We start from the raw sequence: 26,681 nt of genomic DNA, 5'->3' as shown, positions 1-26,681 counted from the left end.
ACTCTGGAGCATGACGGGGCTCGGAACAGCGGACCAAATATGTGTGGTTTAAAGATTATGAAAATAAGTTTGTCACACAGTTTGGGTGCCTATTTAGCAAGTCATTGTGTGATATATATATTCTTTTGCACGCTAATATGGATGAAGCGTTGCATATGTCTGTAACTCTTTTTCATGTTGTAGCAGCTAACAAGAAGAGTATTTATCCTACCAGACATAAACATGTCATTGAACAGGACCATCAGCCCCCCATGGTTGGACCAGCAGCTAGAGGAACTAAAACACAAGAAATACAGAGCTGTGAGAGGGCATAGAAATTTTATTCAGGATATAAGTGATTTGAGACAGTTACGGAATTCGTTTAAGAATACCTTTATATTTAAGAAGGAATAATATTTCAATGGTCAGAGAAATAAATTAGTATCAACTAGTCAGGACTCAAAATACTGATGGAAAATATTTAAACAGTGTAATATGTCAAGTGGCATTTCACAGTAACTATCTAGTCAGCAGAGGGTGGATCACTTCATGTCACTCATGTCTGTTGAACCAGTCAATGTATTTCCCCTTGATATTGATGATGATTTCTTCCTTCTGTAAAAAGACCCACTGGAGAACTTAAAAAACCAATCACGAATCAAGAACTGTTATTTCATATACTTAACGTTGCAAATAACAAATCACAAGGACCGGATTCATTGACTGCTGAATTTGTATAAGCTTCTAGGTATTCACACTTTTAATCACATTTTTTATAGTGGTAGATTCCCCAGTTGCTAAGGGTATTTATATGTCCTCTCTTCAAGCCTGGTTGTAAAAATGACCCTATCAAGTCAAGACGCATTTCTCTCATAGACTCAACCTGTAACCTATTTACGTCTATTTTGAACCGCCGTTTACAAGAACTGGTGTAAGAATAAAAATATTATTAACGAATGTCAAGTTGTGTTGTGTTGTGTTGTGTTGTGTTGTGTTAGGGCTCATTAAGGCTGTTGTTTAAAAAAACATTGGTAAGAAAAGGGGCATATCTTACTGCCTTTTCATTTTTCAAGGCATTTGACACTCTAAGACATGTACATGATATTCTCCTGCAATCATTGTGTGAAGTTGGTATTGAGGGTAAATGTTTGGATATAATCACATCAATGTATAAAAATTTATCTGCTTGTGTAAGAACCCCTAAAGGTGTATATAATTGTTTTAACGGTAACACTTGCACCCGTCAACGATGTGTTTTAAGTCCACAAATATTATTATATTTATAAACAGGTTATGTTCTTTTTTCTATGTCAACACCTTTATTTCAAGTTAGAGGCCACAGGGCCACGGAACATTACATTGCCGGAATACACATTACTGATAAAGTGACTTACACAATTTCATGGCATTCAATATGAATTTTGATAACTGTATAATTATAGTAGGTTTATGATTAGAAGACATCAGACGAACAAAGGATTCCAGGGATGGATTTACAAAGTATTTAAGATCAATGTATCGATATCTTAAATCATTAAATGCAGGGCATACAAGTGCAAAATCATATTCATTTTCCACTAGACTAATATTTAATTGAAAACAATATCTACACAAGTGACATTCTGAATCGATTCCCTTGCGCCTGCCAATTTTGATCCTCATCTGATGACAGCCACATCTAAATCTTGACAGCGCTTGTTTCAATAGTGTAGAGTCGACTTGTGTAAGATATACCTCGGCCTGTAAAACCGATTTGTAGGTTGAATATGCCATTAGCTTTGGATTTGATGATATTGATGAATGCCATCGTTGGATATTGTAATCGGATACACGTTGCCTAAACTTAGATATAAAAAGATAAACATTTCCAACATCTTGCATAATCAAGGCGTAGCCAAAGCCAAACTGGAATAAGATATGTTTTATTTTAGTTACCCAGGAAGTTCTGTTAACGCAATCCAATCCATACAGCATTAGATATGTTTGCTTCGGAAGTCAGCCATTATTCGTAGTGACTAGTTTAGCCCAATATTTTACACATGTTGTTACATCGGTGAGAAATAATAAAGGTCGACTACTTTCCCCAAGTACAGCATCTTTACAAGCACCCAGAGGCAGATACAAAATTCTTCTAATATACTTAGTCTGAACTCTCTCAATTTCATCCACGATTTTGTATCCCCAAAGTTCGGAGCCGTATGTTAGGATGGGCAGAACCATCCTATCAAACATGTTTAGTGCAGTCGTAATTGGTAAGCCACCACACATAGAGTGCAATCTGTATATGAGTAAGCATACTTTCTCAGCCTGCTTTGCCAACACCTGTTTCGATCTCGTCCAAACTAGTTTAGGTGTAAAATATAGACCAAGATATTTATAAAAGGAGACGGTTTCGATCTGAGAGCCCCTGTAATACCATTTTTCATACTGTCGTAGATATCCACCGTTTTAAGGTTTATATCCCCCATTTTTGACAAGGACAAGGGACTTCCTCAACAACATTGAATATTTGTGGGACCATCTTCATTGGCAAGTTAGAAGGCGACCAGTACCACCGGTAAAACGTCAGGACCTGGAGACATAGCAACGTATTCCCTCTGACGTCATCAGGCGTTTGACGTTATTGGTGCGGCGAGGTGTTATGGCCGTCATTGATGCATGCGGTGGCCTCCATGACTTTCAACTCTGTTGTTACACAAGTGTTTTGACAATGACAATGTATCTTGTATCTTTGTGTCATTGTCACTCGTAATGATTCTGCTTTTATGGAGTGAAATATTTTTCAGATGATTTCAAAACGCCATTCTTTCTCAATATACTAGTATCTGTATCGTTTAACATCAAACCTGCTTTCCCTTTTTTCAGTCGTCTCTTATAATTTTGGTTTCCAATGGACGTCAGTTCAATTCTTACAAAGTAACTATTTGTAGTTGTGGCTATGTTTCAACACTCATTATTGATGACAAACCTAGGGATGAGGCATGCGGATATCTCTCAAATTAAACACAAAAAAGTATATTTGTGGAGGGTTATACGTTTGTATTCAGCAAGACACAAGTACTGCCTTTTGCATTTTCCTTGTGGATTTATGACACAATTAAATGAACCGTCACTCTGCATTACAACAAAAATCATTCCAACAGGCTGCTTTCATCTCCATACAGTGTTTTTCACCCGCTTTGTTATTTGGTTCCCTTGGGTGCCAGTTGGTGTACCCCTCCAATCAAATACGAGAACGTTAACAAATGAACGGCAACTCCGCATTGCAGAGAGCGTCATTCCACTTGTAGGTTTTCCCAAAAGACATCCCCATGCAATGTTCTTGTGGGTCATTGTGGCGCGTGCTCATGATTCTCAGATGGCGGCATTTTCTGTTTCGGTTGCGCGCGCCTCGAAGATGGGCCATCTCCCCATCCAAGAGGGCGGCACGGCGCCTCCACAATGGCGGCGGCGGTGGAGGGGAGGGAGGGAGGAAGGCGGTGCTGTCACTGGTCTTATAGATGATGGTGTTGGTGATAAGCCATGGACAATGGAGCCATGGATGTTTTTTTATGACGAAGTAAGACTTCTAAAAAATGTCTTACCACCGTCTGAACACGATGTGGACTCCTTTACGTCTTACAAAGCGGGGTGGTCGGGTAGCCTAGTGGTTAAAGCGCTCGCTCGTCACGCTGAAGACCCGGGTTCGATTCCCGACATGGGTACAATGTGTGAAGCCCATTTCCGGTGTCCCCCGCCGTGATATTGCTGGAATATTGCTAAAAGCAGCGTAAAACCATACTCACTCTTACAAAGCAACTCATCTTTCAAGCATGGCCTTTTTCTTTTATCTATTCATTCTTTACTTTTTTCTTAACTTTTACAACGAACATGTGCACAGACATGACAGACGCACAGACAGACAACGCAGACGACATCTCAACTCAGCCTCTACCCTCGGTTCAGCATCCTATTGGAGTTGAGATCAATCAAGACACAAAGAGTCAGTTCAATTTATCCCTGTTTAATGATGACATCAAACACACTTCAACTTAGATACAGGGCAAACAATGCGAAACAATGCGAAACAATGTGAACAATGCGAAAAAAGTGGATGACAACCTTCGTCATCGTCATCACACAGGTAGCCTTTTCAATGTTGCAACGAGTGCTGCTGTTGCTGCTGCTTCTGTTGGTGAGGGTGTTGCTGCTGCTGAGATGAGTTCTGGTGCGTTAGCATGGAGACACGAAATACATCACGTTCACGTTCATGTCTGTGCATGTCGATTCACCTTTAGAATTCAGGCGTCCGTTCCACACCATGATCGAAGCTAAGGTGATCGCCACTCACCTACTTTAACTTAGACGAACGACTGTCATTGCGCTACAATACGATCGCCTTGTGGAACGAGACCTTGCACCTCAAAGATTACAATCATGTCATAATACCACGATGATGTCATTTGTGGAATTTTGTTTCAAGATCCTTTGCCAATGTGACGTCAACCTAGCAACAAAGTTCCTGGGTCCTCGACTGTGTATAAGCACGTCTCAGTGATTTTTCATCTCCACACGCAATCGCCACACCAGTAAGTGTTCTGTCAGGAGACAGGTGGCAGGATATCCGTGCCTTTGCAGCACAGCACCTATGTGTGTGAAGAGTTAGTCTCTCACGATCAAACGGCCCTATTCAGGGCCACCCATCTCTCACAAAAGAATGCTTTTCATCCTTTGCTTTGACTACCCTCTCACCACCTACCCACAAAAACAAAACAAAAACTCTTCCTCCTCTTCGATCCTCCTCCTTCCCTCCTCCTCCTCCTCCCTCCCTTCACCTTCCTCCTTCTCCCTGCCCTCCGCAGCCGCCGCCTCCATCCCTCCCCCTCCTCCGCCGCCACCGCCGCCGCCATCTTGGATGGGGAAATGACCCCTCGGAAACGGACGTGCCGCCATCTTGGAGGCGCGCGCAACCGGAACAGAAAATGACGCCATCTTGGATGCGCACGCGCCACCGGAACCGGAAGTGACGTCATCCATGACCCACAATGCCCTGCACAGGTCACGTGAGCCTGTCCACCCGATCTCGCAGTCGCCTCTTACGACAAGAATATTTGCCTTTTACAGCAAGCAGAGGTTGCTGAAGACCTATTCTAAACGGGATCTTAACGGGTCTGTAAAAAAAGAGAGACACCCAAGTAGGTATTGATAAATTACATTAAAAATCAAACTAAATATCAGTTACCCCTACTTGGGTTGTCAATCAGACCTGAAGAGGTCATATTACACCGATGTCGTGTACACATGAACATTTATTAACAGTTGAGGATCCTCCATTCCGTATCCCTTAGGATGACATAATCACAGGCAAGCATGTCCTTGTCCTTGATTGTGTTGATTTTTCCACCATGAGGAATAAATATTTTATATGTTCACCCATAAGGGATCCTTTTAATCAGAAATTTAATCATTGTTTTCTTAAAAAAAGGAATTGAATAATAGATCAATTTGAATGTGATAAGTTATGTATTTTTATGAATTGGTAGTATTTGACAATTAACGAATATTGTTAGATGATGGGGGTTGAGGTAGTGTAAAATTATTGTGCCCCTAAAGTGTGTATGTAAGTCTGCGTTATTCAATTATTGTTATGTTTACCTGAGTTTTATTTGAAGAATATTTATTCGTTTTAATCTCTGGCTGAGTGTCCATAATCACCAGTGTAAGTCCTGCAGGGGTCCATGCAGGTAGCACTGTAGTTTTATGTACTTGAATTGCCTGGCTGCACGTCCATCATTAAGTCGTGGTGCTGCCTCAGTGTGCGCTGCTGTTTATTTTCATGTTTTGTGTTGTTTTTTTATCAGGGAATACAAGATGCCTACGCCATAAATCGCACTGAACAATCAAGACCTAAGCATGGTTTATTTCACAATGAAACATTGTTCTATTGTTACTTGTACATAAATCTTTACTTAAGAGAACCTAGTGTGTAACCCAACAAAACAATCACGTTTTATTATACTGATTCCGCAGTACCCACTGAGAAAGTTGCCAGTTGAGGGTTCATGGTATGGTAAAGAACCTTGTGGTGAAAACGTTCTCAACAAAATGATGAAGATGTTCTCAGTAAAGTTACCGCAATAAGACATCAGTAGAACAGAAAAGGAAATTAAGCCACGCACTTCAGGGGAAAACTGTTCATCAGGTTTCCCTATGTAAGCGACAGAATCTAGCAACTTATCAACTATAGCTGTTGCAAATATCGAACCAAATATACTGTCAAAAATCGAAGTATCCGCCTATCAGAATGTCGGCATAGGGATTTTGTCAGCAGTGCAACTTTAAATAATTCGCACAGTACTAGTGCGCTTCAGATTAAAAACAAATCTGAATGAACTCACTTGAACTTAATATTTAATCTCACAGTTCGCATGCATGTTCTCATACATGCTGCTAATTTAGTAAATGCTTCATGAATTCCGTTATTCTGGTTGACAATGAAATAGTATATTCTCATCTTTCATTGTTTTTAAGTTTCCTTTATTGAGGCTCTTCAGGAAAGACCAAGCTAAAACCCTGTACTTGTCTGACATTGATGAGATTGAATTCTTTTCAGGGAGTGATTATTATTTGAATACGGATAATTATTTTTAAAGCTTTTAGATTTTATGAACATATTAAATGAGGCTGTAAATGTGATACATCGTAACCGTTGTTTATAGTACAATAAAACACAGCATGGAGAATAAACCACCCTATATGTACGCCCCGAGTTTATTCTCCATGCACTGTTTTATTTTACGATAAGCAACTCCCACTAGTCGTTTATTTCGTAAATGTGACTTTAGAATACTCACATGCACATGTACTCATGTTTTATTCATTTTTGCTTCAAGGAAAACAAATAAGTTTTGAATGTTAATATGTTGAAATAAAAAGAAGTATAACAACAGTAGGGAATTCACCGCATTGCAAATTCAGGAGCCCGAATGCATCTTGAATGCGTCTACGTGTTCACTGACTATTCGTTTCGTAACTGAAGAAGCCACTATGTTAAAATGAAGAAACCTTTTACTACCGCTTCACAATTTATTGCCTTACCGACCTTTCTGATTCGAATCCCCCTGATATGCCACTGAAACTCCCTGAATCTTGCGACCCGTGAAGATCCGGGCTGGAAAAGGTCTTCAGCAACCCATTCTTGCCATAAAAGGCGACAATGCTTGTCGTTAGAGGCGACTAACGGGATCGGTGGTCAGGCTCGCTGATTTGGTTGAAGCATCATACCTATCCCAATTACGTGGATCGATGCTCATGATATTAATCACTGGATTGTCTGGTCCAGACTCGATTATTTACAGACCGCCATCATATGGCTGGAATATTGCTGAGAGCGGCGTAAAACAACAAACCAACCAAACCAACCCTGAATCTTGCATTATCTCAATAATTCGAGAAGTAGCCCGATTCGGTTCGGAGGATTTGGGCCCCCTCCGGTCTTCCTCTATAAACGTTGTAGCATGTAGTCCGTTCAGGTTTTCTTGGCCTTTCTTGTCATGTTGCACCATTTCTCCCTCACTTAGGGGCGGTCGGGTACCCTAGTGGTTAAAGCTTTCGCTTGTCACGCCGAAGACCCGGGTTCGATTCCCGACATGGGTACGATGTGTGAAGCCCATTTCTGGTGTCCCCAGCTGTGATATTGCTGGAATATTGCTAAAAGCTGCATAAAACCATATTCACTTACTCACTCTCCGTCACTTCATCAACAGATGGAAGCGCTACTCCCTTCATTTACCGCCTCAGTGATGGCCATCGATATAGCAGCCCCTTCCTATCGGTAACTTCGCTGCATTTCATGATGAACACGTGAATTTCTATCGACCAATGACTGAATTATATTTTCTTCATCCACAGAGAAATTCCTATTTCTTTTCTTTGCTATTTCCCTTGGAGTTTCCTCAATCATTGACACTGTTTCGGCATTATTCGATACGACACAGTGACTGATGTACGAACGCTAGGAATTCTGGAATAATATTTACCTGAGTGATGCTTCAATCAATATGTTAAACTTTAACTGAGTGGTTAGGTTACCTAATGGTTATCTATCGATCCTGCAAGAATAATGTAACGGCTGGTTAACTGATGTGTGGTTAAATATTTAATGGTTGGTTTAGGAGTTAGGAGCTTTGAAAAATGACTGCCACAGGACGGTTTCGGAACCGCAAGCAACACACCCGAAACATTGCACGTTGACTGGACCATGCCACTCCTCAGTGCACGTGGGTAGTGGTCATTTTATTCATTTTGATCCTTCAGCGAAGGTCGTCAAATTGCTCTGAGCCATGAGTATTGTTGAATTTCCTTACCCACAGTAACGAGTACTTGTGATATGAATGGGAATGCGTCGTTTACAATGTGATATTGAAATACCTGGTAGAAGTCAGCAGGAACTAGCCAATATGTTCTTTGCATCTTTGAAACAGGATTCTGCAGACATAAAACGTTAATGATCGACCCCGCACAGTGCTATATGAGTCCAGTGTCTGTAGGTGTCCTAACGAACGTCTTGTGAATGTCAACGTAAGACAACATGATAGATTTTAGGTTGGAACTGAAATGACATTGGTTGAGATCACTCTGTGTGCCAGACTGCCACTGCATATTGTACAGTTCTACCGAAACAACATACTGTCGACAATAATTTTGCCGTATCGTAACTGACGACGCACACATAGCACGTCTGGGACAGGTCTAAGCAGACACAACAGTTTCAAACACAAGAATCACTGCACCAGTTCAAGTGATAACAGCAGGTGTCCGCTAAATGTGCGGGTGTAACGTGGCCTTACGATTACACACGTCGTTAGTAATGATGATTATTGGGTAGACCTGGTCCTGAGTAACCTGTGTTTGTTTTAAGTGTCAACTAGGTTAGGTGAGGTGAAATGGGGTTTCACGTCGCGTCCAAGATTATTGTACTTATATAGCAACGTGCATGCAGTTGTGTGTGTGTGTGTGTGGCTGCTTGAACGAGTCCTCAGTAATGCCGATTGTGTAATGCCAGCCCACTGAGATACTATGCCCCAGTTTAACATGAATACCCAACACAGACACAATTTATTCACTGCGAGCCGACCAGTCCTTATTTAAGCCCCTTAAAGTAGCGCCAGACAGGGTAATAACAAGCACCATCTTTGAACCTCTTTCGGTATGACTCAGCCGGGCATCGAACCCCGGACGTTGCGCTCTTTGGGTGGACTCTCTACCACTAGACCACAGAGGCGGCCTAAAGTGTCAACTAAACTAAGTTGGGTTTGGGTCCCGGTAACACTTGCCAACTTCATCCTTGAAAGTTTGAAAGCTGAAAAGCTCTGAACCACTTCCTACTTCTAACTTCCGAAATCTGTTTAGAGAAGATTAAAAGTTTGAAAGCTCTACATCCCGTCCCACTTTCGAAAAAATCTTTGAGGGACTCGAAATTTCAAACTTTCGGCCAATTGTGAACTTTATTTTCCATAGCTTAGAAAGTAAAAAATACGGTTGCGTTTTGTCAATGTTGTTTTGAAAATCAATGTGCAAATATGTGATAACTTTGTGTTAACTCACATGAACAGTTTAAATTATTAGCAGCGCAAAGCTTTCAAAAATGAAGTTTGAACGATCAATTGCAGTGTTACCCGGACCAAGTATGACACAGATATACATCATGTTTCGAACCTAATTAAAGTCTTACGAACTAACTTTGTTTGGATATACATGGACATACATCATCCATCACAATCTAAGGGACCAGGTATGCTGATATCCTCAAATTGTCAAACACAATTGTCCATATCTAAACGTTTGACGTTTGTATTCAGCACGACACGACACGAAGTTTCCTCGTGCATATGTGACAAAATCAAATACGAGATTGTTCACAAATGAACTGCGACTTCGTGTAGCAGTAAAAGTCATTCCACTTGAAGCTATGCACTGAAGCCATCACCATGCAATGCTCTTTACCCTCGTGGTTATTGGGTTCACCTGGATACCAGTTAGTGTAGCCCACTACCGTCCTCACGGGGTGCTCTCAGGTCAGTGGCGCCGATGTAGAATTGAGACCCTATTTACGAGATAACACATAGAGATTACTACACGAGTGTCTGTCAGATACCATTGATCTGATAACGAGTTGTTTCAAAACGTATCTAACCAGCAAGAACCCTAAAATCGCACCATTTTAGCTTCGAATCGACGTCATCATTTTGTCCATTCTCATGATCGCAGTGGCGCATTAATACAGAGCACAATGGTCATTCTTGATGTCACCCGACGTGCTGCTTACTACTCATGAATAATGTGACCCTATACAAAAATATTTCCGCCATATCTGTGGATTATCAAGGCGACCATGCCAATGCAAACTTGTTCAGATCAATGAACCCGCTTGATGCCGAGTTAATAATCTTCACCGCAAAGAAATAACCAGATACAACAATGTTTACTTCCGCATGACATTCCGCATGACATCACTACCGGTGACCGACTTTTAAAAACTGGCGTGTTGACTGACAACAATCCGCGGGATTTTACGAAGGGGCTTTCGTTGATTCAGGGATCGCATATAATAAATGTGACATGTAAGTAATCAGAAACTTACTGACAGTCTGTGTACTGTTATTTGTTTTTAGGTTTTTCATTGAAACCAAAACAATTAATCAGGGAATGCAGATAACTACCGTCCTCAAGTAAGGATAAGAATTTATGGATGAACAACTTCTTTATTACAATTAAGAGCGACGTTTCGGTGTAGGTTCTAACACCGTTATCAAGCAAGTGATTTACAGAGTGCAGTAAGCAAGTATATATACACGAAGGAGGCAATGTTTATACAGTAGGGTAGACGACTACCGTCGTCGTTGTGCGTGATTTTGCGTCAGTCATGTTGTCACACAGGACGCAAACATTCACGATTTCTGTTGAATTTACCTGATCATTGTCATGTATATATTTTTAATTCCATAATTCGTGCTACGATAGTCTTCCCATGACTATTCTCCAAGACGTGAGCCAATATATGCAACAATTAGCCTAAAGGATGTCTCAAAAAAGGAGAGAATACTACCCCCTCTACACGCAGCCAAGACATCGAAAGGGACTCCTCCAGAAAGCGCTGCCTACTCAAACCCACCCAGAACTTTTCGGAGAATGTGAACACTCCCCAAGACTGCAGCCTTCTGCATTACCCTGATTGTCAGAAGGGCTGTATTCCTGGTAGCTAACCCGGCAGCTCTCCGAATGTCAATCAACAGATTGGAGGTACGACACCTAAGGCACCGAGAACTATGGGAAGTCGGACAACTTGGTACTTGGGATGCGAGGTCTGCATATTTTCCTTGCTTTTTCTGAATCTTGTCAATCACATTAATATCAAAAGGGACAGAAAATTCAATTTTTGCATTGATCATTTTCCATGACGTACTCTACATATTGCGGGTCGTACCATGGATGTACCTCTGTGTCAAAACCACAAGCATGGCGAAGACAGTAACAAAATGATGCAGCCACTCCATTTTGTTGCTAAAGAGACTGTGTTTGTGTCAAAGTTGGGCATCAATTGACAATGTGTTGGATAGTCTCCTTCTACATTTCATATTTACATTTTGTTTCAAAATCCCACATTGACGGAAGTGGGAAGTGACTGGTCTTGAGCGACAAACAGAAAGCCTTTATTGTTATTACTGGGAAATGTGTTTAAAAATCATCGTTGATTTCAATAACAATCCAGTCTGTGACATTGACACTAAAAATCTGTATGTCAAGTCATATTTCCAGTTACCTTTGCCATGGCTGAGAAGGTAGCTCCTGATCAAGTCATCTTCATTCTTGCTGGTGATGTCGGCCAAGTGACTCCCGAAGAACAGGCAGAAGGACTGTGGAGAGTTGTTATACTGATGTATCTCAACTGAGGTAGTGAATTCGGTGTGACTTACAAAGATTGAAAGACTTCTACTTTAGATGCAAAGGTGAAAAGAGATTGTGTACAATAGTTTAGAGTGGAGAATTATTAATATCGAAATCAGAAAAGTTGCCAAGTTCAAATACACAAGTAACTCCATGCATTCTAAAGTGAAGGTACCACACAGATAATAACGATGGCACAAACTTGCCATAACTTTTAACTTTCATTCAATACATTTACACTACTTTAAGATAAGGACGATAATTTCTTGATGTCAACTTCTTAATTTTGAGGGGCGGTCGGGAAGCCTAGTGGTTCAAGAGTTCGCTCGTCACGCTGAAGATCCGGGTTCGAGTCCCAACATGGGTACAATGTGTAAAGCCCATTTCTGGTGTCCCCCACTGTGGTATTGCTGGAATATTGCTAAAAGCGGCGTAAAATCAAACTCACTCACTCTTTATTTTGAGAAACACAACATTTCAAAATATATGCTTACTCTTCATCAGGTGATATGCAATGAGTGATAAGATAACAAAGGTGGAAACTTAACAAGGGATGCCAACAGATAATTGGCGCTGATAGGTGATTAGCAATAGACAATAGGTGCCAACACTTTACAGTAATTAGCGCTGATAGTTATGGACAACTGGAAGCCTGGACTAAATTATCGCTGATTGGTAATATGCAATGGAAAATGGGAAATGGACAGTGGGCAATCTTGTTATCTTATTACTTTTGTTGTTCTTACATGTACACATATATTCTCTCTGTCTCACAGCATTTATTCACTTGATGAAGGAGTAAGCATATATTCCAAAACCTTGTTTTCTTCATACTAAAGAAGTTGACATGCAGAAAGTCTCTTCCTTTTGTCTCTCACTTCTCAATGCTTTTCAAAGACTTGACTTCCTTAACACTTTTGGAAGATCTTTCAATAAGTGAGCTGACAATAACATCATCCCGAAGTTAGAAACAAGCAGTACGACAATGACAGACAAGGTCAGGTTTGTCATGTGCATGTCTGTGTGTGGCTTCTGGTACTGGTCCGGACTGATGTCGATTTATAGTGCGAGGACATGAGATACCATGACGCTGAATACCCCACTTAGACACAGTATACTGACTCCTTGCCGACCAGTCGTTGTTTCAGCCCCTTAATGCCGAACACCAGAGAAGGTAACAACAAGTACCATCTTTTAATGTGATTTGGTATGACACGACCGGGCATCAAACCGCGGACCTTCGGCACTCCGGGCGGACGCTCAACCTAGACAAACTTAATGTAGGTGACAAAGACCATTTTCTTTGAAATATTTTGGACACATGTCCGCCGGCGCAGATAAAATAAGATTTATCACTTTGTAACAAGACTCCTTTGTGATTTCATAATCCACACAGTACAAGGGATATGCTTGTCCTTTACTCACAAGATATAAATAACTTATTACGAAGTAAATACAAAAAACTTACATTGGCTTCAGCGTAGGTTGCATGGTTGTGCGAAAACAGGTAGCATCCTCCACCAAGTTTGGTAAACCCAATTTGGCATCTTCTCGCTTAAATGTGAATGAATATGCAGAGATGAATATATAATCCAGCTATGTATTGGATTGGTTAATTACCCACTGTGAACACTGCAAGTTGTACTTTCTACCCATGGGTTACAAACGTTTTACCCGTGAGCTATACACACTGTAACCATTAGTTACAAACATTGTATCCATGAGCTAAACACATTGTACCAAGTTGTTCACAATGTACGCATGAGCTACCCAGTTGTAACAATGTGCTACGCCCATTCTACCTTTAAGCTACACACATTGTACCCATGAGTTTAACACATTGTACCAATTAGCGACATACATTGTGTCCACCACCTACACACGATGGACCCAGGAGCTACACACGTTGTACCCACGAGCTACTAAGAGTGTGCCAATGAACTACATATATTCACGAGCTACATTGTACCTAAGAGCTACACACTTTGGTTCATGAGCTACCCACACTGTACCAACGGACTATACACATAGTATCCATGAACTACACTCACTGTACCCACGAGCTACACACACTGTATCTATGAGATACACACATTGTACCATAAGCTACACACATAGCATGAGCTGCACATATAGTAACCTCTACCTGCACACATTTTACCCCAAAGCTAAATCCCCTGTACCCATGAGCCACACACATTGTATCCATCAGCTATACACATTGTACCCGTGACCTACACACATATTGTACACATGAGCAACACAGTTGTACCAGTGAGCTACACACTATGTACCTAAGAGATACACATATTGTACCCATGAGTTACACACATTGTACCCATGACCTACACACATTGTACCAATGACCTACACACCTTGTACCGATGACCTACACACATTGTACCGATGACCTACACATATTGTACCGATGACCTACACTTATTGTACCAATGACCTACACACATTATACCGATGGCCTACACACATTGTATCCTTGACATACACACATTGTACCCATGAACTACACACAGTGTACAAAGAAGCTACACACATTGTACCCATGAGATACATACATTGTACCCTCGAGCTAAATACATTGTACCCACAAACTAACCATACTGTACACGAGCTGGACATTTTGTACCCACGAGCAACAAATATTTTACCCACGAGCTACATATAGTGTACCTTTTAGCTACACACGTTTTACCAATGAGCTAAACATTTTGTTCAACGAGCTACACGCATTGTACTCACGCGCTACAGACACTGTATCTATAAGCTACAAGCTTCACAGACAGTACACACCCACACAATCCCCATGAACTACACATATTGTTCCATGAGCTATACTGTATTTATAGGCTACACACACCCTACCCATGACATACATACATTAAACCCATTAGTTGCTCATATAGTACTTATGAGCTTCATAGTTGTACCCATGAGTTACAGAGAGTGTGACATGAGTTAAACCCAGAAGCGACCCACTTTGTACCTGAGAGCTACACACGTTGTACCAATGAGCTACATATATAGTACCCACTAGCTCCACACATTGTACCCACACGCTACGTCCACTGTATCTAAGAGCTACACACAGTGTACCAATGAACTACACATAGTGTATCCGTGAGTACTTATGAGCTAAAAACACTGTACCCATGAGCTACACACATTATACCCATGAGCTACAAACATTGTACCCACGAGCTATCGAATTGTACCCACTAACTAAACATTTTGTACCCATGAAGTACACACGTTGTACTCATGACCCACACACAAGCTACATACGTTGTACCCACGAGCTAAAAACGTAACCACAAGCTACATAGGTTGTATCTACTAGCTACACACATTGTACCCACTAGCTACAACATTTGTACCCATGACCTTCACACGTTTAACCAACAAGCTACCAACGTTGTACCCACGAGCTATACACGTTGAACCCATAACCAACACACGTTGTACCTATGAGCTACTAACTGTGTACCCTCGAGCTAAACACATTGTGCCAATGATCTGTATTTATAAGCTACACACATTATATCGACGAGTTACACACATTCTACACATACTTTACACTGTTCTACCCATGAGCTACACACATCGTACCCATGAGCTACACACACTGTACCCATTAGCTACACACACTGTACCCACGAGTTACGCACACTGTATTTATAAGTTACACACCTTGAACCTATTAGCTACTAACAATGTTCCCACGAGCTATACACACTATGTATTAGCTACACACACTGTATTATAAGGTACACACACTGTATTAATAACCTACATAAACAGTACCCATGAGCTATACACATTGTACACATAAGTTACACACTTGTACAAATGACCTACATAAACTGTACCCATGATCTACACACACCGCACCCACGAACTACACACACACTGTACCCATGAGTTACACACAGTGTACCAATTCATTACACAGTTGCACCCATGAGCTATACAAACTGTACCGATGAGCTAAACAGTTGTTACCATGAAGTACACACATTGCACCCATTAGTTGGACACATTGTACCAATGACCTGCAGACACTGTGCCCATGAGCTACACAAACTGTACCGATGAGCTACACAAACTGTACCCATGAAAAGATTGCGTAACTTAGAAGACGAAAGATCGGCCCGCCTCGAAGCTGCTGCGAGTAATAGAAAGGCACTTCGTTCACAAATAAGTCGAATTCGAGAAACTATCGACCAAGTCCTCAACGATGATACTACACTGGCCGATAAAATTAAAAGATTGTTCAGAGAACAGGGGATAACCATTGACAGTATTTTAACTGCATTGTGATTTATTATATCGACTTTGACTCTCGCGTTAACGGGTGGTAGCGGAACACCAACACCATCCACACCTCCTAGTGATAGGGGTGGTGTAAAAGAGTGGATAAAAAAGCATTTAAAAACATTAGGATGAGCACTGGGAAAGCTCACTGGGAAAGCCGCGTCTGCACTTCCCGGTATAATGTGATCATTGTTTCCTGGCTCTTGAATTTATTAGTTAAGACCACCACTTGGCTTAGTCAAAACCTGAGGGCACTGATCTTAGCAACTACATGGCTGTTGTACGTATCCGCTAAAGACTATTTATCCAAATCAGTTCATTCAGACCTATTGAACCAAATCATGAGTAAACCAGCGACTCCACCTACTATAAGCGCTGCTTTTTCATCGATATGTTGTTGATTTTCAGCTGCAATATGTGGTGGCACTTGTGGTTGTGCGTCAGTAGATGGTTGTGAAACATGTGGTGTCTGTGTCTTGACTATTCCCCTTTCGCCTGTGTTTGTTTGCGTTATTCATTCGGTGTTAATATCTGAAAATTATACCTGTTTTATGTTGATCGGTAGCAATAACAATTATATTATTATAGCCTATCACTTGACCGATCTTAAGGTCCATATTACTCGGAGACATGTATAGTCCCGGCGCATAAACGTAGTCTACTTTGGATAGAGCGTACTGTAATACATCTTGACAACGCTTTATAGAAGTTGGTATGTCAACTGCTGAATTAATAGCATCCTCCACATTTGCAACAAACTGTTTTTGCGCATCGAGCGCCGTGCCAGAACCAATTATTCCCGTTCGTGTTTGCGATTGTGCACCAAGAATTGCCCATACATAAGTTCTTATTGATTCATTAACACTTACAACTCCTGGGAGAGTAAAATTATTTTCTGTTTTATCATTAAGAAACTCATTCCAAGCTTTTTCGGTATAGTTTAGTTGCCGAAATTGTGTAACACTATAAGCTAAACCACCCTTAAAACTCATAAGATCTCCTCTCCAATCGTTACTCGAAAGTTCCCAGCCATGATAAAGATTATGCATTCTTACAAAAAGATTGTTTTTCTGTAACAACTTAGATGGATTGAATGGTTGATGATTTTCTTTAACTTAATCATTACTTTCTTCTTTAACAGTTTTTTGTCCACTGTACGGAACACATAGACCATGGTTAAGTCCTTTAATATGCCAATCTTTACTCATAGAAATATTAAATTCCCTGACAAATACGCTCATACGCGAACCTATTGTATGGATTATTTGTGGAATTCTATGCTCGTTCCTGCGTTAATGAAGCACTAATTTCTTTACGTATACGTCTGATCTGATAGTACACGTGAAATGACAACACAGACTTATTTAGTTCAAATGCGGAGGCATGAAGAGATATTCCACATGCTGTTGTGGCACATCATATGACAAAGTTTAACTGGTCCTGCCAAAATTGCATTGGATTGTGGAACCAATCGTACATCATTTTATCGCTTGTTACCCTGACCCTGTCTTTTTCAAAGATATCATGGAATTTAACAAAAAACTTAGCACCAGAGGCACCTACTAAAATCGACTGATTAGTATTGTAAGTTGATTTTCATATTTAAGTTATGATATAGTATCTTTGTATATTTAATATGTATGTTACACTCCCAGGAATAACAAATGATCAGTCTATTCAACTGCTTCATACTATTGATAACTCGGCTGGTCAACTTGATGTCGCTCTATGCGATGTAACGTATTACCCGCGGTGGACCAATATAAATGATGCGAGAGAAAATAATAAGTTAATACTAATTGATATCAATGGTTTAGAAAAACCCATTATTATACCTGATGGGAATTACAGCGTTTGCTCCTTCAATGATGAAATTTGTAAGCCTGATGGAATTAGTCTCACACAAAATGAGTCGAATGGGATGCTGATTTTAAGCGCTGGAGAAAAGCAAATATTTCTTGATTGCAGCTTATCAGATACACTTGGATTCGTAAGCGGAGGAGAAAGAGTAGCAATAATAATACCACCCAACAAAACACGGCATGGAGTTAAATTACCCGATTTAGTTCCCTATAAAGAGTTATGCATCCATCTTGATCAGATCAGTACGACGGATAATATTCAACTCTAAAGTCCTTCAACTCTGCTGAGAGCTATTCCAGTCAAAGATGAAAAATATAACAGTGGTAGAACGCAATCTTTCTCATCATTACAATATAAAAAATTAAAGTGTGGTATTATTTCAGACCTCAAAATTTCTGTATTAGATGTAAAACATCAACCTGTACATATAGGATACTTGAGTGTAACACTCCATATTATAAATAATGGTTGATTCATCAGACCCTGGAACACTCAGACAATGTAATACAATTGCGCTTTCCGATCTCGGAGACACAGAAGGATTCAGTAACCCGATATTGATGGTAAGTTCTACGCTTAACACTTACCAGATAATGTATACAAGCGGAAAGAAGTGGCATTCACAGGTAATCTAGGAGATTTAAGCGATGTCGACGTTAGTGGACTCAATAAAAACACTTCATATAATCTTACTCGCAACGATGATAATAATCGTCATTACCCCACCATATGTGATGATGGGTAAGGGACATCAATTAACTAAGATAATTAATAGTCTGGCATTTAAAAACGTTAGTTTAAATTTGGTTACTGAATTCAATGATATCAAAGATAACTTGAGTGCAATACATAATCCTTCCACGCTTATTATTGAAGTCTTGTTTGGAGATGTACCGGTAGATGCCTTCGAAATATTACCAGGTCTATCAATTAAATAGCTGAAACAACACGAGCGTCGACGTTGTAGTATTATTTATGTAGGAGCATCACCCGTTGCAACCCTTGAGGGTGTCCAAATTATTAAAGGTGATAGCATTTCTCTTATTTATGATATTTATGCCGTATAATATACATTTAATAAGGTTGATGTATACTCTCAAAACATTGAAGCATGACCAATTATAGACTATTATATGATATAATAATATACACACTGTGGGTTTATATCCGGCGCTCGATGAAGCATCTGAAAAAATGGATGCTGTTGATGGATTTTGATTACATCAAATAAGCGACATAAAACATCGAATAGAGAAGGAGAGGGAATTGAGACTTGGATTATATACAAGGTAGCGCAGAGCTGTGAATGCTCTCGACGGAGTTACCACTGCACTTGTATCAGCTGGCAGGGGACTCGGTGTAGCTGGTGTTGGTTTATTATTAACTACAATCACGGCGCCTATCGTACTTGGTATGGAAATAGCCGCCAGAGTTTCAGGACTGGAATAGCGATAAAATTTATTTCTCCTAAGTTGCAAAAGAAAGCATTAAAACATAATAATATTCGGATACTCGCCGAAGCAAAGTTGAACAGCATTGAGGATCATATTTCAACAGCACTGGCTGATTGTATCCGAGGAGGAGTTTCATTTAGTGTTGTCAGAACTCACCAAATACAACACAATGAAGCAGGAGATTCAATCAAATTCTCGTAAGACCAGTTGTATAAGTGAAGATGAGAAAAATAGTTCATAGAACAGGGGAGACAACAAGGGCGTCAATTATTCCGTGCCAAAACGAGATTAAAAATAAATTGCTTACTATTATTGGATCAGATATATCAATGATGGCAAACCAACCAAATACGGTCATCAATTGTTTCTTTCCAATTACCAAGAGTATATAGTCTGGCCTCCAAGTAAACTTAAGGAACAACTTAGTAAAAATGTTGAATATCACTTTGTTAAAAATATTGGTATGCGTATGAGTAAAAATAATAGAGGATATTTTCATTACAATTTAGTTTATTCTCACCATCGTTTTTGTACTAAAAAATCCTACTGTGGTATCATTGATTGGCTCCAGGTGGTGGTGAGCTAGAGCCAATTTAATTTAATATCATGACGATCGTTAAATCACATCGGCGTTTATACATATAAAATTCCTCCTGTAGTAGCGGTATAGGTATATAAATCTGGCTCCAGTGGTTTTGCGCCAGAACCATCATTACCTATACTACGACTTTTAAACGACACAGCCGATTTCAACTTCGGCCAAGATGGGAAGTGACGTACCTTGTCTATTCATAAACTGACGTCCAAAAGAAACTTTACCAGAGTTTGAAATCACTCTTGCTCAAAAAGAACAAAACATACATGCATGAAGTAAAGTGTATTGATAAGATCAATATATCAACATAATCAACACTGAAAATGACAATCATACCGCTACTGAGAATGACGTCAGAGCCCCCCAAAGTTGGGTGTGGTACAAAACTCGAGCTTTCAGAATCATGGACAATAGGCAGAGTACATAAACAATCGCTCACGTTCAATAACAAGTCAATGGTAGCGTGCCTGTCCACTCTGTGACCTAAGGCATTTGTCGCCAATGACGTCTCTGTCAGGAAGCGATTTCGGAGGTGCAAGGTACGCAAGTACCGGTCATCATGGGGCGTGGTCACCCTGGATCTGCCTGATCTTGGCCTGTCAGCGGTCCGCCCTGTCTGTCTGTAACGTTGCATCAAGTTGGTAACGGCAACACGGGAGCAACCGAAGGTTCGTGCGATATGGGCGTGGGTGGCTCCCATCTGTACCACACCCATCACTGTATCACTGTGGATGTCTGACTTGCCGTTGCAATCGTTTTATACCCTTACCCGCACGTGCATTTGAAGTTGTCCGTGGTGAACGTGTTTTTCACTTTTTACCGTGTTATCTCGCAAACATGTAACAGACGATAAACATTTTCTGCATACACTATTGTTGTATTAAGGTTATGTGTTTTAGATAGACTTCATCGAAAAAAAATGTATACTTTGTCTGAAATTTATATTTTCAGTTGGTAAAGTTTCTTTTGGACGTCAGTTTGTATATGGGTCCGGTGTTTCAGTAATATCACTTTTCTGCTCCAGGGGCCTGTTAACATTCCCTATCTCTTGCGTAAAACGCTGCGAGCAGATCACTGTTGTCTTTTCTTATTCCGGTGGTGACCAGCCGGGACCCCGTCAGTGCGAGTGACCGACCGTTGGTCTGATATTCAAAGCGCGGCGCAAATGTGACTTTTAAAATGTTCTTCTAGGCGTATTAACAACAATTGGCTTGAATTACCATACGTTGAAAAATTTCTTCAAAAAGGATCATGAGCGTTGGTGCTGTTATGTTTGCAAACACATCAGCAAGAGCATGCTGTTAATGTGTATGCAAGGAAATATCAACAATGCCGATATCTGGGCATATATCAATAGTCATGCGCAACCAGATTTTGCAACCGGTTTCAGTTCGGTCGCTTTCGCTCCGTCAGATATCATAGATAGTCCACTCGTTTCGTAAAAATGATATCTAACGAGAATGAGTGTAGTATTCTATATGTATTATCTGAGAAGGTTTCTTAGAATCACTTAGGTTTTTGAGTCTGTGTCCAAAGTCCGTTCGCTCTCGCAGAATTGTATTTTAAGAGGAGTTCGTCTTAGTTCTCAAGAAAGTAGGTAACTTGGAGTTGACTGTCTGGTTCCTGTAGCGAGTTTTATGAATTTTAGGTGAACCTTTTCAATATTTTCTTTTCATAACCCCAAACCTCGGATTCATATAGTAAAATGAGTACAATCATGATATCGAAAGCGTTAAAGCCCCACCCTGAATATAAATATCCTGTAAGGTAGCGTTGTTTCAGTTTTGAACACTGACTGACAATGTAAACACAACCCAGTGTCGAGAGAAGCTTTTTAAGAAAAAAACGTGCATAAACATGATCATCACTGACTGTCAAACTTCGCATCAAATTGAGTGACAAACCTATAGTTTAATTTTAAAGGGCAGAGGGCAGAGCATATTTAGGTTTGTGCTATAAATAGCAAAGCACATTTTCATGTGTACATGTGACACAGTCGATGCATTTGTAGTCAAAATGTATTATGATGTATATAGTTATAGCAGAACAGCAGCACAACAATAGTTTTGGTTAATGTAATAGTAACGATACATAAATACGAAAATGACGTTAGTTACATCCGTATAAGCCACAAGATTCTTTTAGTTGAAAATTACAGACATTTGGTAAGTTTCAGTCACTTGTATTCAACAGTTAGATCTATACCACACAATAATCATATTGTATTTATAAAACTTAAAATATTACACATATATATTTTTCAACTAGTGTTTAGGAAGAGGCCTAATTTGAAGCAGCAGAAGTTGCGCCAGTATTTCTTAGCTTGACTATAATATATGAATTTGTCACTTCTATCGAGAAAACAACGCACATAAGCAACTGATAAATAAACAGCGAAATATGCTTGATGTTTTGACCTATATTATGCCTAGACTTGTCGGGATAACATTGTACTTACGATAAACGAACACTCCTGTACACATGTTCCAAAAACAACTTTAATTTTGGACTTCCCTTTCTTCCAAATAATCTTCACTCACAACACTGATTTTGATCATTAGATCCACATGTGTCCCATGTATATTATTTTCAGTGGATTTGGATACATTTCGCGCACAAGTTTCTATAAAATACAATCTGGCATCACTTCCCATTTTTTTCATCTGCTGCTACGTTTAACATCCGGTTTTTCAATTCCGAGTATCTAGGATTTTCTCCAAACACTTCATCTGTTTACCTCAGTCCAGAAGGATTTGTAGCACTGTTTTTGAATCAACGAATTTCTGCAACATGGTGGCCTCACCATTCCCCAACTGCGACAGGGAATGCTATGTCAGGCATGGACAGACACATTCGCCTCCATCTGGTTCCACAATGGAATCTGTGACACTGATTCACTAATCCCAAGCATAAGCACTGAATTTGCCAAAGTCTCAGCTGCACTTGCAAGGGCGGGAAGGGGAGACGCCATCTCGTTGATTCGAGTTGAATCATCTTGAAGTGGAACTTTCTCCTCGATAAAGTCATCAATGTCATAATTGAAATGACTAAAGACTCCCCTGATAACCTCTCCATCATATTAAGCGTCACACGAAAATGTTTTGTTGCTCATATTAAAGACAAGGGAACATGCAAAGTTCTTGAATGTTGTAAGCAGCGATCCAACTCGGATACGCTCACGCGTGTGGTTGCTAAGAGATCGCGTGGTCAGAAAGGGTCAAACAAAAGGTTTTAGGAGGTGATAAGAAGAAATCCGCAGTGCAATCTCAAAATACCATGTACAGCATGTTTTCAATAATAGTTCACAAAAATATTTCTTTCCTAAAAATGCAGATTAATTTATTAATTCATCCCGAGGTCATAACCCTGATCACATGGGTGGGTATTTCGAAGGAATCTTGTGCTGTCGCAATGAATGAGGCTCTGTGTATTACATTTTTTTAAATCAAATGACCTGGAGGATTGTTGAGTCATTGACATTATGACAGATGCTAATCATGGGTGGAGAAAAAAATGCATCTAACAGCAACATTGTTGCTTTGAGCTTCGAGACCAAATATGTGTTCATGCCAAAGAAGTTACAAGAGAGGATGATGCTCCGTGTAGCAAGCAAACTGAATAATTTTCATGGAAATAATGTTGAAGTCCATCTTCACGCACATGACAGAATTATTGTGAACAAATATTTATCTGAACATCGTTTCTAATTATAAGAGTCTCTCTGTGTTTTATCTGAGTTCCTCATCTCCATTCCGACGTGAAATAGTATAAAGATTTCGTGTCTCAATTGTTACTGCCGCTGTGTAAAATTGTGCACCAAACTTATAAAAGCGATACAACTAGATCTACCATTGCAGTCATAAAAGAACCAGGTCTTCTTTATCGTTCTTCAGTTGTTTTGTTTTTAACGACTCGATCTACATCATAAATTAATCTATAAACTACATTCTGGTTCCAAGTGTTTAAACTTTGTTTTACGTGTCATAAAATATATTTAAACAATATTGAAAGATGTTTTTTTAATAAGTTATACATTTTCTTTCATCCACCTGCTCTCTAGTAGGTTGAGGTTTAAGGTGAGAAACACAAACAACAAATATTGATGGTCTTATGCAAATGACACTTGGCATGCCAATCAACGGGGAAGCAAGTTTCACGGATCGAGTGACCTCGGCATGAGGAGCTTTCAGACAGTACTGACTTTGCCATATGTGAAAAATGCTATTCCTTAACTGCAGATATACCGTACACGTCCGGGTTACGATTGGTGCCGTGATACATATTATGGTGTTTTGTTCAATTACAGTGCTCTTATTCATCACGACAAACGTATTTCGTTCTCATCAAGAGTATAGCTCAGAACTAAAATTTGTGTGTTGCACTGGAATATTAACATAAATCGTTGACATTTTATGAAGATGTGAAGACGACATGGCAGTTAGGTTTTGAAACCAAAGACCTACGCGTTTGTTGAAAAGTCTCGGAATCATTTTGATAGATATTTATTACCATTAAAACTTACATCCTTGTTGTCGAACGGCAAACGCGGGTGGGTGTTTACATGACCTCACCCGTTTACGCTTTAACCAATTAAATTTGTGTGTTGTTATGACGTCATATTGACCTGTCAGATCGCTTGTATAAGCTCCGCCCCTAAGATTGCGGTAGTTCCTATCGCAAATGCCCATTTAAGTAAACAATCTGAGGGTTAATTTATATTCCTTGCTTTCTGTATTAAACAGGACATTGCTTCAGTAGCATTGTCGGTAAAAACTTTAAAGTATATAAGGCGTTCAGAGATTGCCGTAAAGTAGGTGGATCATATCCAAATAACTCAGCGCATCACATCATATTGTCATCGATGCATTCTACGACGTACGTTGATACCGTCCCACTCACGTGATGTAAGCCTTCTAAATAATTTGAATATATTGTGAATAGTAAAGATGAAATATTTACTCCATATCATGTGTGTACCATGTGCTCTCAACATGTGTATGAGGAATCAAAGTCTTGGCAGTAGCGTCGTTGCATTGAAATAAAAAAAAATGGAAATCCTACTCTACAATAAACGAGAAAACATATTACCTTTTCCAGCAGTCAGAGTGAACATCAAAACGAACAACAGCGTGGCGAACATCTTCTTCTGCCTATACCTGCACCACTATATTTCAGCTGCGCCAGTCTCTGTCTCCTATCTCATCAGTAACAGCGCACTTTATATGATACTGTATATATTTTTCAACCCCCTCCCGCTGTCCCCCTTGATTTCACACGTTGACGGTGAATCGTGACTGTTGGTGCAAACATATTTTACGTCCTGTGTATTGGCGACGAAGATGGAAGTCTCGATAACCACAGCTGATAATGTTGTATTGCACGTAACGCCTGGAGTCACTATCATAACAATATCGGCAAAGTTTGGTATGGAGCTTGATGGCAGTATCACCTGTGTCTGTAACATCTGGATATTGTTCGAAATAATATTTGTGAGAGTGTGAGCGTCATTTACACGGTGAGTTAAAATTTAACGTCGAATCGGCATTATTTCAGCCATATAGCGAGAGCGTCATTTACAACAGGATGTAGAGCTAGGTATGAGTGACAAAGGTGTCACTCACGCGTATGGTTAACCGAGAGTCAAAAAGGATTTCACACAACGTGTGCGCAAGGATAGGCGCTCCCTCTCTCGGTGATTTGCGCAAGCGCGTGATCAAAACACACATGTGAAAGTGAGATATATAATATCAAATATAAAATATAAAATATGCTTATCATTGATGGAGAAACCTTTGTTTTTGATCGGGAAAAGAACAAAAGAACGATAGTGTGTGTACATCGGGGGGGGGGGGGGGGGGGGTCCACGCGCAAGGGGGGCTACTCTAAATGACAGCTGGGCGTACGGCCAAGGCTTGAAAAAACAGAGCGAGTGTGACACTAATGTCAGCATTGAAGGTTTACGCATACACGATAATGACTTCTCCGTTCTAAAGAAACTATGTCTCAGATATGATATAATCTGATTCTGTGAGAGTTTAGCTCTACTGTTACGTGTCGCGCGTTTGAATATGGATCGTGATATCATCCTGTTTACATATATCTAGCCCGAGAACTTACTCATTTGTGATGATATGGACTCTGGCGGTATACTTCAAGATTACTTTCAGACAGTGAGGCTAGATGATAATCATGAACACATCTTCTTAGGGGGTGATTTGAACTCAAACATAATTTGTTTTCTTGACTATATTCCTACATATATAACACAGATGACTGTCCTAGCGACGTGTTTGATATGTCCAAAATGTCAAGGGATAATTTGACACATAAATACGGCATTTAAATAGCACAAATCTGTCGTACTCTCAATTGTAGGTGGCATGATGATCAATCAGGCAACTTTACATGTGTTACACATAGTGGCGCGAGCGTCGTGGTGTACATGATGGCAGCCTCATAGTCCCTCATATTTCATTTATTGTCATGTCATTTCCCATTAAAATGTTCATTGGCTATCCCCCGTACATATACCTCCA

General features: G+C 40.0%; 1 protein-coding gene across 2 annotated transcripts in view; it reads right to left on the bottom strand.

Annotated features, from left to right (window-relative positions):
- Nucleotides 1-25,371, bottom strand: part of LOC139447474 (perlucin-like) — a 54,273-nt gene extending 28,902 nt beyond the window's left edge. Inside the window, exons 1-3 of one of the 2 annotated variants that reach the window (XM_071228865.1) lie at nucleotides 25,234-25,371; nucleotides 13,373-13,458; nucleotides 11,780-11,873 (exon numbers count right to left, since the gene is read on the bottom strand). In XM_071228865.1, coding sequence (XP_071084966.1) covers nucleotides 11,780-11,873; nucleotides 13,373-13,458; nucleotides 25,234-25,285 — 232 coding nt within the window. In that variant the 5' untranslated portion in view covers nucleotides 25,286-25,371. The remainder of the gene's footprint in view (nucleotides 1-11,779; nucleotides 11,874-13,372; nucleotides 13,459-25,233) is intronic. The other variant, XM_071228864.1, reaches the window with a different exon arrangement.
- Between the last annotated feature and the right edge of the window lie 1,310 nt (nucleotides 25,372-26,681).

This window comes from Haliotis cracherodii, unplaced genomic scaffold (genome assembly GCF_022045235.1).
Source record: "Haliotis cracherodii isolate W230 unplaced genomic scaffold, xgHalCrac1.p SCAF_7, whole genome shotgun sequence".
In the NCBI taxonomy this organism is placed as follows: Eukaryota; Metazoa; Mollusca; class Gastropoda; order Lepetellida; family Haliotidae; genus Haliotis; species Haliotis cracherodii.
The sequence above is the reverse complement of the archived record's forward strand: the minus strand, read 5'-3'. Positions and strand labels throughout refer to the sequence as shown.